This window comes from Hyalella azteca, unplaced genomic scaffold (genome assembly GCF_000764305.2).
Source record: "Hyalella azteca isolate HAZT.00-mixed unplaced genomic scaffold, Hazt_2.0.2 contig16588, whole genome shotgun sequence".
Classification (NCBI taxonomy): Eukaryota; Metazoa; Arthropoda; class Malacostraca; order Amphipoda; family Hyalellidae; genus Hyalella; species Hyalella azteca.
Genome location: NW_025946404.1, coordinates 456,239 through 472,670, shown reverse-complemented (window position 1 = coordinate 472,670; position 16,432 = coordinate 456,239). Strand labels below are relative to the sequence as shown.

The 16,432-nt window shown below is 38.0% G+C and overlaps 1 protein-coding gene across 1 annotated transcript in view; it reads left to right on the top strand.

Annotated features, from left to right (window-relative positions):
• LOC108669076 (roundabout homolog 2) overlaps positions 1 to 11,785 on the top strand; it is a 44,987-nt gene extending 33,202 nt beyond the window's left edge. The window contains exons 14-23 of the mRNA XM_047884951.1: positions 1,124 to 1,242; positions 2,055 to 2,207; positions 4,297 to 4,381; positions 5,151 to 5,239; positions 5,805 to 6,031; positions 6,376 to 6,563; positions 6,786 to 6,890; positions 7,201 to 7,715; positions 8,358 to 8,433; positions 10,624 to 11,785. Coding sequence (XP_047740907.1) covers positions 1,124 to 1,242; positions 2,055 to 2,207; positions 4,297 to 4,381; positions 5,151 to 5,239; positions 5,805 to 6,031; positions 6,376 to 6,563; positions 6,786 to 6,890; positions 7,201 to 7,715; positions 8,358 to 8,433; positions 10,624 to 10,676 — 1,610 coding nt within the window. The 3' untranslated portion in view covers positions 10,677 to 11,785. The remainder of the gene's footprint in view (positions 1 to 1,123; positions 1,243 to 2,054; positions 2,208 to 4,296; positions 4,382 to 5,150; positions 5,240 to 5,804; positions 6,032 to 6,375; positions 6,564 to 6,785; positions 6,891 to 7,200; positions 7,716 to 8,357; positions 8,434 to 10,623) is intronic.
• Positions 11,786 to 16,432: the final 4,647 nt, after the last annotated feature.

The following is a 16,432-nucleotide window of genomic DNA, read 5'->3' as shown; positions in this document are numbered from 1 at the left end:
CTATAAAATTGTCTTGCATAATCTCCGGAAGAAAATTAATTAGATTACGTAAAAATTTTTTATTATGCATGAAAAATGATCGGATATGCAAATATACATCAAGTGTCGGCGAACGTTGGAGAAATATCACGTAGTCAAATCTTGCATCAAGAGGCAAAAAAGGAATCATTCACTTAAATATATGGCGAAAAGTTACAAAATGTGAATAATTAACTATTTAAAATTTGTTAAGCCAACAGCGAAGAAGGTAATAAATTTAAAATGAAAAAAATAGCGCATATTTTTTATTTCAGAGAGTCTTAGAAATTACAGAGCCTAAACTGTAAAGTATCTTGAGTGCCGCGGCAGCTTTGCGTCGTTATACGGCGCTCCATAGGGAGCCTTGGGCAGCTCTTCATCTGCAGTAATGGCGCAATATCGCCTCCAAGTCCACTCCAAAATATAAAACTGAGTGCGCCATTCCGCCTCATTGTTCGACGGAGAGTGGCCGGCATTGTGCGTCATTGTTCACCGGAGTGCAGCTTCCACTTCTTCAACATCACCGTGAATGTTGCTAGCCCCAGGCGATCCGTTCACGTGAAATTCACCTCAAATCTTCGGCTTTGTCGCTCTGTCGAATTTACTAAATTTTCATAATAACTTATCATTATCTTATTTGTTTTCAGGTATTCTAGTCATTCTGGCCTGTATTAATTCTATTATTAAAAACATTGATTCTAGTTATTATTGATTCTAATTAAAAGCACGACTTCTTGTAAATGAATTAGCGGCCGGTTTTGTCGCTCTGTCGAATTTAAAAAATTTTCATAACCTATCATTATCATGTTTGTTTTCAGGTATTCTACTCATTCTGTACTGCATTGATTCTGTTATTAAAAATATTGATTCTAATTATTATTGATTCAAATTAAAAAAAATTATTGTAATTGAATTAACGAAATTTATTTACTAAATTTTCATGACCTATCATCATCTTATTTGTTTACTACAGGTATTCTACTCATTCTGGGCTGGAGTGATGCTATTATCAAAAACATTGATTCTAATTATTATTGATTCAAATTAAAAAAAAATTATTGTAAATTAATCAGCGGAAATGATTGATAGTTTGACTGTTGCTCAGCGTCGGCGCACAAGAGCGACGCGTTGTCCACGAGCCTGGGCGCTGCGAGCGCCTGCCTGTGGGAGGAGTACGCGGGCTGGCAACTAGAGAAGTGCGGTGCCCCCCCTGCTGCTGACAAGGTATATGCCCCCGCCTGCTGCTGATAAGGTATGTGCCCCCCCCCCTTGCTGATTATATAAGTGAGTACCTCCCCCTGCAGCTGGCGAGTTCGGTACCCCAGTGCGGGGTTCGCATCTTGAACGTGACCTCAGGTGCAGTACTGCATAGCACAAAGACGTCAGATTTTAAATAGGTTTGTTGACTTATCGCATATTCTTAGCTACTCGGCCACCTTGCCAATTTAGATCACTGACTTTTGACAGTTTTGAAATCTACTTGCAAGTTTCGAACTTGCAATTGGCGGTTCAAAATCTCGGCGATCTTATCCAATCGGCCAGGCTTCAGTTGCTCTAAGCCATTTTCAGTACGCGTTGTATATGTCACAGGCTCACAGCTCATCTATTACGACTGCAAACTGAAGGTATTGTTCATCGGGTCAGAGTTCATTGAAGTGGTCTTAGACAGTCAAACAGACTGAAAGACAGAGTTGACTTTAGGAGAATACTATATTTATATAACGGAACGCGTGGCGTGACAAGCGGGGTGACTGTGAGCAAGGCTTATAAGCTCCCGCCAGCAAACGCGTTGCAAGAGCGGCTGGGGAGTGACTGACTATCGGTGCTGAAGGCACGGTAAAGAACCGCAAGTGTGATGTCACTGAAGGTGACGTACAATAATTAATCAATGTAACAGCTGAGGATGTCGGTTAGTACCGGACCTGTATTCTCATTGACAGTTCACATCGTTAAGTACGATTACTTACCAATTTAACTACGATAGTTCATATATCATATCGTTGGTATTCATGATGTCACGCCCCTGACGCGGCCAGATCCTCAAGGGCGCCCCCCACGAGGGTATGGAGGGCAGCGTGCCCGTGGGGCGCAACCTGATCACCTTCTACCGGGGCACAGGGTCCTCTGAGGGGCCTTACGCCACCACCTCCCTGCTGGGGCCTACGTCGGGAGCAGCGCTTCTGCGCGCGGTCGGTAGTTAAATAGTTAAATGTTGTTTATGTTAATTACATTACGCATGTTATAGGTAGTTAAATGTTGTTTATGTTAATTAATTACATTACGCATGTTATAGGTAGTTAAATGTTGTTTATGTTAATTACATTACGACATGTTATAGTTAAATGCTGTTCAAGTTAATTACTTTACAACACATTAATTGTGTCGTTCAGCACTGCCAAACTTAGTACCTCTATCCAAAATTACGACATATATTGAAATAGAATGTATATACTACCCGATTACTATTGTTACGTAGTTTTCTGACTTTGGTCATGTTGTTCGTTGACCATTACTGAGTGGTCAAGTTTTAATTTCGGTAGGAATGTCACGTGAATGACATGTATAGCGGTTTCCGCTTCTCGACCGCAGTCCGGTCTGGATCAAATCTATTTATGCTATTTGAAATTAGGGAAAATTTAAAATTACTATTAAGCTTCTTCGCAATATAAATGCTTCACATTCACTTAGCTGAACATTTTTCTATAGTGTGTTTGAAGAGCAGCTTCTCAATTTCCTCCATTACTTTCTGCTTTCAGCTTACCTATTAATCATAATTACCCTTCCTTCACTATATCTTCCTTCACTATATATTCCTTCACTATATCTGTTTTTACTATATATTATTTTACTAAATCAATTTTCACTATATCTTCCTTCACTATATCTTCTTTCACTATATCTTCCTTCACTATATCGTGTACACTTCTCTTACTCGTCAATGATATCTCTGTATTGGGAGGTTTGTTATCACAGCTTTTGTATGTGCGCTATCACTGCTGGCCTTCTTTGGACTGGAATTAGTTTGACCTTTAACGATAAATATAAACTAGGCCGTAATTCGAGCGTGAACCATCCTTCCAAATAGACTAGCCCTAAAGTGCAGTACGCGTGCTTTGCCGTACGAATGAGGTTTGAACGCCTGTTTTACTCACAACATTTAAAATCCTCATTCAATGCAATACTCTATTCAAATATCTTGGTCGGTTTCTGAAGAGTTTGAGAAATAGAAGCTATAATATTAAAGGTATAATATAGAGGATCAATAATTAAGGTTGACGGCAATTAAGAAAGGGTTCATGCAGAACTTCGATATCGCTGTATTTTAGATTAGCTTGTGCGAAGCCAGAAAAATTGGTGAGCGCGTATTGAATTAACTCAAAACACACATTTGCTTTTTGTTTATTTTGAATTACCAACTATATATGTGGTTGTTTTATTACCACCTGGTTTGTTTATTTGTATACGCCTCGCGTATAACTAATGTCGGACGCTCGCATCCACGTAGCCTTTACGCAAAGGTCGGAAGAGGTCGGCAGCCTGACATTAAATCGGAATGGATTCCCGTGACGATATATACGGTATATTGATGTGGCCACCACGCGGTATATTGATGTGGCCACCACGCGGTATATTGATGTGGCCACCACACGGTATATTGATGTGGCCACCACACGGTATATTGATGTGGCCACCACACGGTATATTGATGTGGCCACCACATGCAATATTTATGAAGCTATTATAAATATTTTAGAAGCTATTGTAAAATATATTAATTAAAGCAACTCAGAACAATTATATTTTAGCATTGCACCGAATATCAATGGACCCCTTGTTAAAAATAGTACCTCTCATATCAAGTATTAACGCTGCTTTAATGGAAGACAAAATTGAACTCTAAACCAAGTATTCCAAATATAGGGGTAAACATGGAAGAATCTCTCGGTGTCAAATATCTATTTGCCTTCTTTGTCTCAGAACCGCTGATGTATTCCAGATGCTTTTCTACGAATTTATTTGCTAAAGTCTTCGTTAAGAGTTATAATTTATGGATGTGGTGCTCCTTCATAGTGAATATGATAGTGACTGGCCGGCCGTTGGTCTCATTACAGTGAAAAAAAGCTTTTACTCGACCGAACTTCAATGACCAAAAAAGCCTTTACTTGACATATTTTGCGATACTGCGGCAATACTGAAACAGTGTAGTTATGCTGAAGCAATACTGCAGCAACACTGAAACAATCCTACAATAATACTAAAGCAACACCTCCCCCCCAGATGAAGGTCCCCGACGACGCCCCCCACTGCGACCCCCCCGACCAGGACGGCTCCCGAGCGCCGTCGGAGCGCTCCTTCTACACCGGTGGGTCTCTCCCCCTTCCTTTTATTTATATAATCTTAATTGATTAATATAATCTGAAGGCTATATTAAAATTTTGAATAAAAGCTTGTAGATCAATTCTTATACTTATATGATCTTCAGTTAATATTAAAAATTGGAACAAACGCTTCTATATCAATTCTTAATCTCGTATAATCTTCAGTTAACATTAAAGAATTAGAACAAAAGCTTGTATATAAATTCTTATACTCAAATAATCTGAAGTTAATGTAAAAAAAGAACAAAAAGCTTGTAGTACAAGAATTCAACTACTGCTTTTTAATTTAATTGTTCTCGTAATTTGAGGGAAATGAAGACGGCAGCAAATGTTGCTTGCATGGAGAGATAAATCATCGAGAGAGCATCAGAACAAATACTGTGATAATATGTTGAATTTTAAGTATCGTTATAATGTTAAAAATTCAGGGAATTACTTTAATTCAATTAACCTAAATACTATTATTTAGATTAACAATACGTATAGATTGGTTGTGAATGTGGAAGTGATAAGATTGGCGCGCGTTCAGGTAACTGTTGGTCATGAAAATCTTTTTATTCTCATTAATATTCAAGGAATTTACAGATATAATGAATATAAGATTAAATAATATTAATAGTTATGCGAATATATCTCAATTATTTATTATTTACTCATAACTACAAATGAAACGAATTTAAGTTTAAGGCAAATTGAAACAAATACGAGTATATCTCAATTATATATTATTTAGTCATAACATTTGTTGACAAGGCGATGGACTGAACACCTTGAGGAGACACAAGAACCCCAGCAATAGGGGACACGGCGCGCCCCCTCTTCCCTGCCACCCCCCGCCTGGGGTAAGTCAGACTACCCATCGCGTGAGTTACCCCAAATGACTTGGGATCGAGCAACCTTTAAAAAAATATTTCTGAATAATCTTTCACAGAAAGTTACCAAAAAAATGAATAAGCTCGTCTGTCATGGAACTACCCAACGGATTTGCATTTCTGTTTCTGATGAATAAAATTTATGTCTTCAATTGATTTTAGTTACAATATTTTTTTATATCGTGTCATATAAAAGAAAAATAATAAAATTTGTAGATGCGTGCGATTCCGGCTCCTCGCTATTATTACGTCGAACTTCATACAGAGTTACTTTTATTTATTTGCCCCAGCCATGTATTATAAAATCATGCATAGTTAAGAATTATATTTTTCTGTTGGATATGGGAGTTACAAGTTAATAATTGCACGTTACGAGAGGCTGCTTGCTCAATATGAAACATTCGGTAATAATATCTTGTACAATGAGTGAATTGTATTAAGATCTAACCTCATAGATATCTAACTAACGCCGAGTTTGTTAAGCCACGTCCACTCCCCACGTAAAAATTTAATCCCCCCACCCCTTCTCCCCAAGGTGCCGCCCCCCGAAGACCCCCCATCCCCCTGCTACTGCGCCTCCTCCGAGAGCCCCTACAGCGAAGCCCACTACACCGCCACCCACCGCCTCCCCCTCACCCCCCAACACCTCCACCATCTACAACACCTACAACTCCAACTCCAGCAACAACCGAGATGTGCAACACACGTCTACGCCTCCACCAACCCTCTCCCTCCCTTCCCCTCTGAAGCATCCCATATGAGGTGGGGGAGAAATTATTTATATTTCGATAATATTACAATAATATGCATTTAAAAAGTAATTTTTAAAGACAACACTTCTAAAGAATTCTGTGTCTACGATGTTACAAATGTAGAATGAATTTCTAATTTTATTATCAAATATTAAAAAAAGTAATTTAAGTCAGGAATCTATTCATGGCAGCAAATATGAATGATGATCAATATTTATGTAACTTGATTCTACGAAAAATTAATTTACCAACTGAATATTTTACCCGAAAATTTTGATGAAGTTTTTTAATTATGAATATAATTAAGAATTAATTACACATTATGAATTAATGTGTAACTATGATTTCTTTAAGAACTCCTGAGCTTTGCCGGACTTCTGCCGTCTATGAATCCGCGTCCCTACAATACTCACCCGCTGGCTATTATTTACCAACCGCCACGACAACCGCCGCCGGCTACTTCTTACCAACCGCCACAACCGCTGCAACCGGGTTTATCAAACCGTCTACGACGAGTTCCTCTAGCAAAGAGTCCATGCAAGGTGAATTATTAACAAATAAAAAACGTACAGTATTTTAATTTTTTCGAAAAGAGCCTCGGGAATCACCAGGCCTACGTGACCGGCATTTTTAATTACCAAATTGATTATTTCTGTTTAGTTTTCTCTGCCGACGACACTCTCATGCTGGTGGTAAGATACGAATAAAATAAACAGAATTCTACAGACTAATTAAGTGCTAAGTCAGCATTTTCACGTCAGCAGATGCAAGCGAAATCCTACAGCCTACGCTGCCGTGCCTGACGTACGAAGCTCTGCGGGCTCTCGGGCAAGACATAGCGGCGTTCAGGGCACGACAGCAACAACGCGGTAACTTGAAATCAAATTCTCATAGTTAATTCAGGTTTTCAGCACCTCAAAGGACAACCTATTTTGATTGACTTCTTATTTCTGCTTTATTTTTAATTATTGATGACTCAATGACAGATTTCCTGGTATTAATTTACTGTAATACTGCGATACTGTAATACAATTCAAATCCTGCATCTGATTATTTAGAAAAATTGAAAATATTAAAGGAAATTTTATATATTAAAGGTGGATGGTCCGTGTTGTATATTTCAAGTCCAGTTTAGATAAGAAAATACATTTGTAAACATGGAATTCTTTTCTCGTGAAGATGATGCCCTCGACGCTCTAACTAGCGCACAAGACAAGCGCAGCGCAACCAGTGCGCTGGAAGATGAGGTTGCCAACTTGAAGGATAAGTTGGCCAGAGATAGAAAATCTATGGACTCGTGTTCGTCCTTTGATACTACAACCGACCGACTACCTCAGCGCAACCATAAAAACCAATCCTACGATCACCACGACAATCATAACCTTCACAACCACCCTGACAGCAAACAGTCAAGCAACTCTACTACATCACCTCATCCAGCCTCTCCCTCCCCTCACACAACGTCAACCACTCCAGGAAAACTAACCCCGCTTGCGGGGACACTTGCACCTGGGGGTTCTTTGCCCCCTATGGGGATTGCTCCCCTGGGTGAGGGGGAGAGTGATAACCTCACTGCAGAAGAGGATGAGTGTTCAGGGTGTTCGTGTTCGTGCACGGATAACGAAGAGTCGTCCGTGTACGCCGAAGCCGACTTTGCAGACGACGTTCGGTCGACACTGCAGGACACGGCGACTGTAAGTCCCATGTTGTCGTACGTTTTCTTTCATGTTGTCGTACGATTTTTGTTAATTGGCCGCGCCTCTCTGTCTGTATCTTAATGTCATTTCATTTCGTCTGTGTTCTGTAACCAGATTTCTACAGATTATTAAAAAGTTTTACTATAAATCTGTCTATAATTTTTTTGCAATTTCTGCTCATGTTTTTTTTTTTTNCTGTACAATCTAATATTATCATATAGTGAAATAAAATATGATAATAATATTATACCTTCGTAAATTTTATTTTCTCTATTTTCTATTAAATCAAGTTGAAGTTTAGCTTCAAAATCAACGTTAATCTTATATGTTCCTTTCCCTTATTTCCTTGAATTTATTATCCGTGTTCAAACATCCGGTATGCATTATTGAAAACTAATGCTGCTTAAACCTCAATATTTCTGGATAATCAAATCGTTAAGCTAAGAGTTATTCCGCTCTCGATTGATCGCTTGCATGCTTCAGTGTCACTCTGATCCCTATATGGAAATTCTGATCATTATTGACAGTTGTTTTGGTATAAATCATTTAGCAACAAATGCTGATAGGTTACGAAAGTATGAGTATAATGTTTTTAACTTTCACGGTTTGTATAAAGATGATGAATGTTGTCACCCACAGCACAGCAGTAAAGGCAGCTCCATGAAGCGAAGGCATCGACATCGAACAACCTTCCTCTCCTCGCCCTCTCCAGGGAGTAAGTCATGAGTTCCTTCCCTTAATGTTGCTGGTTGCATGATTCATTTGTATTTGATAATTGCTGCATATCTAATAATCATTAGCCATAATGTCGCACTATCCTAAAAACATCTGCGTCTTGAGAGTTCATATATGAACCTTCGATTTTTTCGCTGCAATTTGCAATTTTCTGAAATTGTTCAATTGAAAGGTATGATTGGCGATAATGTTGAACTCGCTAATTTAAAATAAATGAAATTATGAGTATTCTATTCCCTTGATATTTCCTAAATAGCTAGGGTCTCTAAAAGAGAATGATTTTAAATATTGTTAGCATCAAACTGCTCTCTGCAACACGCCGATTGTTAGAGTAAGTTTTGATGTTGCTCGACCCACACTTCATTTGTGCGCTTTCTCGTCGCACTGCTTCGCAGTTCTTCTCTTATGCAGTTTTCCCCTAGGCAATATACTTTCACCCTGTTTTTTTTCAATGCCAATACCAGCCGCCCTACGGAGCCTTAGATGTGCAATAGTTCCAGGGTTTATTATTATTATTTTTTTTTTACTGACTACGATTACGAATTCAATGCTTTTTGTTCGCGAAGTCCACCTAATTCTCGGCTATCCCTCACTGGGCTGTCCAACACTCGGCACCTTTTAAAAACGCGTCTAGGCTCCGCCGCTGTATTCGCTAATTCTTGGACTATTAATTAGATAAAGCACTTAACAGGCAGTCGTAATCCGCTTACGACTCGAGCAGCCACGTCTTCATTTCAATAGCTTCTGCACAGCGGCAACGCATGCACCATTAAGCTGCGGTCATTGATGTTCTAGGTCGGATATGAATGGAGCGAAGAGTGAATACCCAGGCATCAAAGTTGTGCGGGGACCTCAATGAAGAGGCTAGGCATGGGATTATTCTTAGTGCAGATTAATGTGTAATCCTGAAACTTAGCTGTCAGAAGACACGCGCCAGAATCCTAAGAGTTTTAGCGGTCCCAGAGGCATTGTTCCCGAGCACACAGCTAGCGGTGTCTGACTTCGGGTCTCAGTTGTGGGGTGAATTTGTGTAGGAAGAATTCCTTTGCACTTCTATATTTCTCTTCGACTGATGACCGATGTCTCGTGTGATCAACCCTCTTGCTGGTGTATCTTGGTTTCTGTTGCATTGTTGTCTGTTCCTTTTTCTTTCTTCGTCTCTTTGATATGCTACCTGTGCTCCTAGATCGCCAGGTGCTGCTAGCCTTTTTTTCAGTTAAGTAATTATTAAATGTTTAATTTAGTATACTATTAAATGTTTAATTTAGTAGGTATATACTTTATGATGGTTGAAACCTTTTGCGGTATCGGAGAAGGTTAATTCGTATTTTTGGTGCGAGATGGCTTTTTGTGTAGCGCCTGGTAAACTTTGTGTTCACTCTGCTACACATCACACAGGTTATTAGTTTATAAATTTAATTTTATCATCCTTTACTTCACTGCCACATTTTATTGTCTCGTCTCTCAAATCACAGTCATCTTCCTAAGTTTCCCATCATGTCTCTCCCTCACTCATTTCCTCCTCAAAAGTTCCCTCATGTCTCACCCCCCCCCCCCTCAGTTCACCGTCGTTCTATCAGTGAGGACAAACACGCTCACAGTTCACGAGGCCGTTAAATCAGCTTTGTCAACATTCACCCTCGAGTGTGATTGCTGATCTTTAATTTCTAATGTACAATCCAGTCTGTGTTTATCTGTCAGAGAAAGTCACAATATCTTTTGTACTTCCCTTTTTTATAGAGAAGCTGAACTGCAAGTGGTCACTTTTCGATTTGAGTTATTCGGAATTTGAATTTTGACTGCAGATTTATTTATAACGGATGCAACTTTTGACTAAAACTTTATTGGTTTTGAATGCATGGGTCCTACTTTTAGTTAAGTACTCAAGTACTCCATAAGGTTTAGATATGTACTCATACTAATTCGTAATGATTTTCATACTTAATATATAACTTCTTCTATTTCTTTATTGATCTCTATGGCGTTAAATTTAAAATTTACTAAGCTAAGAGCACGAACAAAAATTGCGAACGTGAACAAGCCTACTGTGCTTTATTCCTATTGTTGTAATATTTACGTATATTACGTTGTAATATTTACGTATATTTACCTGTTCTTCAAACAGGTATAAAATTTTATTTTATTTTATACCTGTTCTTATCATCCGCAGGCTGTCCCGCCCCGCACCCTGCCGCTGAAGCTGCGCATCTCTCGACCGCCTGAGCCGCGACAGCGCTGGGATCCCGATGCAAATTATAAGTCCGTTTGTAAGTTATTTGCAAGAAAAATGACGAGTTAACGAGCAAAATCCGTAAACATGCGTGAATTTGCGTGCAACTATAAAAGATGAATTTGTTCACGTGAGTTAGTGTAGTAGTTGATGTTTTTAATAAATGATTTAATAAAAAAATTGGGAGTTCGGTGGGTGCAATGGATTCAATTGTGCTAAAAAGATTATTATCTCTTACGAGCCTTTAAATTATCATACTACGAGTTCGGCTGTAGGAAGAAAGGCTCTGTTTTATGTAATGAAAAATTAATTTAGTAAGGAAAATTAAGACATCATAGATGATGGTGTAAGTTCCTTCAAAATAAATGCAATAATTTCCCATCGAATCGAATCGGAAGGCAGATATCTTTTCAATTGCCATTCATTCTTTCATCATCTTATTTATTTGTACCGAAAGAATGTAAAACGAACATAAACTTAACTTCAAATTTAGAAGACTAAAATTTTTATTTTATATGAACGTTTTCAGGAGCGGTCTAATTGATTTCAAGCTCCTGTTTCTGTATTCTTCACGAAATCAACATTCGTGATTTACTAGAAACTTGAGGTGAAGAAATCGGAGCACAGGACGATGCAGGAGTAACTCACTGTCTATTAAACTGATAAGCTTTAGTTAACACATGGCAAGTCGCAACGGTTGACTAATAAAAGCTGCCGTTACTCGTTCCAAGCTCAATGAACTCCGATTTCTTGTAACCTTCCGAATTTATCGGTCTTGTCACGTTCTCTTCGGTTATCAAGTTGCCAAGTTGTTAGTTGTTTTTATTGTTTTGTTATCTAAAAACAACAATAACTTGTTTTTAATGGTTACCTAATATTATTTTAAATATTGACAATGTTTGTGGTAATATCATACTTTATTTTCATCAAGGCCGTTTGTGTGAGTGCACCTCACATCGAAAATTAAGCTAACCTCTCATTTGTTATTTTATTGCGTCCAAGGCCTTTTACTTGAAAATTATTTACTTAAGAAGATAAGATAAAATCCCTGGGATTTATTGTCATAGGGTACGCACACAGTGGAAGCAGGTTTGCCCGCGCGGGCAACCTGCTTCCAACCTGCCACAAGAATGAACATAGGATAATAATTTAAGTGTTCACAGTGAAAACCTGTACGAATAGGCTTCTGTATTCTATGGTTTCAGGCGCCAGCCTGAGCAGGTAACCAGCACGCTGGCAACCTGCTTTCACTGTGTGCGTACCCTGAGACCGGAATTCCTATTTCCCGGAAGACTTCTATGTTATTTATTTTGTGTTTTCTAGTTTGATAAATGTATAGTACAAGTGTAATATTTTGTACATTGGCCGTACAAATGATAAACTGTTAATTAGTGCTCTAAGTTTAGCTAGGATCCATGTAAAATTATGTCTTTAGCCTTGCAATATAGAATATGTTACATTCGAATAACTAAATTAAATAATCAGTAATAAATGAAACAGCTCAGTGCAATGTACCATAATGGTTGATTTCAGAACATAAGAAACAAAGGTCCATGTATATAATCTATCTACAATAAGGATGAATTGCCATTTCCAGTGGAAATCGGCCTTTTTCTCGTGTACTGGGATTTCCCCCGACGAATGTCCCGCTTATTTCCTACAAAAGAATGCGCGTTTTGAATACCTTACTTGTTTGTATTAGCTTTAAAAGTTTACTCGGCATTTAAATTTTTAGCCTGTCTTTTCTTTTTCATTGCTATGAGAATCGATTTGACTGTTGGAGTAAACTAATGAATGATAGAGTAATCCCTCGCAAATAATTTGAAATGTTTTATTCTGTTACAGCAGAGGTAAACTGTTGCAATATTGGTACATCGACTTGGTGCAATTTAGCGGTAGATATTTTTACTACAAATATAAGCGCAAGAAATTAATATATCTATTCAATTGTTGCATTATGCAGTCTTTTTACTGTTTCATAAATGTATTTGTTCTTAACTACCTGTTAGAATATGTAACGTCCTCTTGCTGGTCCATAATCGTTCAAACGTTCCAATACGATTTGTACAATTGTCTCGGTATCGCGGTCCGATTGTTTATTGATTGTTTTCTTCTGTTATTTTTTTGTTAAAAAATTTATATTTATCCAGGATGGAACTTATTTCCTAGAAAATCTGAACTGTGGGACAAATGCTGAGGTGAACAAAAGTTATCGTATAGCTGGTTTCTTCGTCCAAATCACAAAACATATGCAGAGAAACTCTTGCGGTAACATAGTGGACTTGTTCCTGTCTCAGACTGAATTCAAACCTTTATTTCCTTGGATAAATTGAGACTACTCCGTTATGTTATTTCTACCTAAGCTATTAAGTTAACTGGAAAACAAGCTGCTTATTTTTAACATGTTTTGTACCGATGCAATTTTTAAACAAAGTTTCTGAACTCGGTAGTAAATTAGGTCTATTATTATCAACTTGACGTTTTGGGAAGTGAGCGTCTAACGTGTACTATAACTGCGTATAGTTAATTAAGATGGTAAGTGTGCATATACATAATTCAGTAGGTAAAGATAACTAATTGCTAGTAAGCCAGAGCTGCAAGCTGAGGCTTCTCTTACACGGTATGCTACCTTCACTACTGTACACCTGCAATGTTATCGCATATATAATCGGTTACAGATTATCCTTATCACAATTACAATTTTGCATTCCATCATTGCATTCCAATTATTTAATTTAATATAAAGATATTTTGACTGCATCAAACAAATCTTTTTCACGAAAATAATTGTGTTGATTGCAGTTCTATGAAGGTTGTCGTTGCGTGTAATGGTGAGCCCTAGCGCGCCTCTAAACCAGCCAATACATATCAAGCTACCATATCATGTAATGTGTAGACCTAAGCTTATAAGCCTAGACTCTTCTATTTACTTCAGTTGCCGTGTTATTCCGTCTGCCTCACCGACCAAGGGAATTGTTTCAAAATATTATTGTTATTATTATGTTTGAATTGGAGCAAAAGTTGGTTGTGGACTTACGGTCAATACAAGTGGAGATTGCATCTGCTGTGCTGCCGTTACTACAAGAATTGTAGATCAATTTAGAACTGAATATTTGAAACGAATTTTAAACGTCATATTAGCGGTCCCAGATGGGTTGAGGGCAATGTTTTCCTTTCAGACTCTTGGAAGAATTTCCAATAGAATCGAGTTTACCAAAACTTAATATATCGGTTTTAATAAAAAAAATAATTTAACTTTCTAATTCCAGATCTTAATTGCTGTACGGTGGGTCTTTAACTGAGTATGACTTGGTTGTATGACATGACATGGTTGGCCTTATGGTTATAAACTGAAATTTTCCTAACCTACAACCCCATTACAATTAAGGATTCTTATTCGACAAGTTGGGAAAGTTATTCCGGGCACTTGTTTACCGGGAAACAATCATCACTTGCTACATATTTTCTCTGTGTTAATCGTGGTAGGGTCAAATATTTTGGTAATGTATAGAAATGTTCTGAGAAGTTCAGTCCAAATAGCTTACGACTTTTGACAAGCCTTTGCTTGTGGCAGATAACCTACTTCTCGACCGGTTGAGTAGATCACAGACGGGATTTGTCTGTTTTGTCCATACAGAATTATTTTCATATCCTAATAAATACATGTTTTCTCACTTTCCCTCGTTAAATGTTTAGAACCTGAGCTTCGAACAGGATGACCGGAGGTCGGCGACCGTACGTACGTAGGCCGAAGGTCGACGATCATGTAGAAGAGTTCGCAGAATATAGAGTACGGCTTAAGTTCTGCCTCCGCGTGTCCATGTAACTACTACTTTTGTATTGTAATGGCGACCGACTTTTGAATAAAATGTTGTATTTTTAAACTGGTGTTTCATTACATGCATTACAGTGAACCATTGAAAATCTGCTTTCGTCAATAACGGTAAGTCGGGCGACCGTCATCTGAACCAATTACCTATGTGAAAAATATTTTTTTGAGCCAGGTTCATAGATAATTCGACACAATTAATTTTTCCTTTTTCGAATTTTAAGGTGTCTATGAATAGTAAAAAATTCAAGGTTTGAAGCTTGAATAATATTACATAAAGCACTCTATAACTTAACAATATTTCTAGTAATAATGCGTGATAATTAGCGCAACGATTATGCATCAACAGTGGAAAGTAAGACCGAGTCTCCCACCGAATCATTGGCTAAAATGACTTGCTAGACGCTATAAATGGATGAATTTACTAGCTCGTCGAGCTTGTCCTGACGAACGTGGCACGGTTCTGACATAAGACTGGCTGACGCTATTCATAAAACATATTGAATATTAAGGGACGGATCTATAGTTGTTACCGTAAAGCGTCTCTAGTCCGTTGAAATTTCTAAAATTTCAGTCAATATTCATATTATAGCAATGTTGTTATAGAGATCGCAATTTTATTTCGATCACCAGGTATAAACGTTCATTTTTACAGCAAAAAAATATACTAAGAATTGAGTTGCTAAGCTTGCCAGCATTTCGGTACAGGCAGCTGGGGTGTGTACTCAGATCAGCCTTCGTCAGCAAACAAATTAAAATTGTACTCTCATTAACCATCTGAATAACTCGTACCTTCTTCTGTCATTATGTTCGTATTAATGAAGTTTGTTATTGAATTGTGCATTCAACCAAATTAATCATAACGGGCTTCCAATCCTTCATGACAAGTCCAAGGCCTGCATAAGCGCGGTAATAAAGGCCAAACTATGCTATGAACATTCAACAAATTTTGAACAAATCATCTTAGTACAACGTAAAGTCGTGTCAACACCTGAGTACTGTTTCATCATCTCCCGGAGGAGGTTGTGCTGTTCGTTTAGTAGTTGTCTCCTTATCAAAGTTACCCTTCAAATTCCCTTCAGTGTTTGCTTCCCCTTCGAAAAGTAAATAGTCAGGATGCTACTTATTACCACCGAACACGAAAGCTGCCCAGGACCTCATAAGGTACGTTCATTTCACAGGCTGCATGACATTTACTATGAGCTTGGCACCGGTGATTGGATAGACAGATTATTGAAGTCACTAGAATGGCTGATAGATTTCGCATCATCGTAGAACTCGAGACCGGGAAATTTTAATCCATGTTTTTCTGCCATCAGGTAATCCGTGAATGCATATCGTCGAATATTTTGCCAATTTATAATGATACAGCTCATTTTTCTAAACATACTTCTAAATTTAGGTATGTTAAATGCATATAAGAATGACGAAAATAAGTGAATGCTACGTTCAACTTTAAATCCGGTTCTGAAAAATTTATTCCTACATATACTTGACTCAGAAGCGTTTCAACATTTCTTCGGTATCAAATGCAAGTTTTGACTCCGTATTCTAACTCAACAGATTTGACGGTGTCAAGTCACATTTTAGGTATTTCATTATGCTGTAAATGAACATTACAAAGATTCCCGAAAGAACAAATGGGGTTCAGCCGCCCCAGTCTGAAGCGGAAATTTTTTTATTAGAATGTGCTTCAATAACAATTTTTGGATGCTGTGAGATTGTTATCTCAAGGTTCAATAAACAAAAGATCTTTGCAAGTCTAATTATCCTAACTATTAAGCAGAGTGGCGCATAAGAGATATCCGAGAGCAATAATGAGAGTAGCGACGTAATGAGAGGAGTCGCGAGAGGAGAAGGACTCCGCTGTGCCCTAGAGGACGGACAACAATACGTACAATTAACACCAATGAATAAATA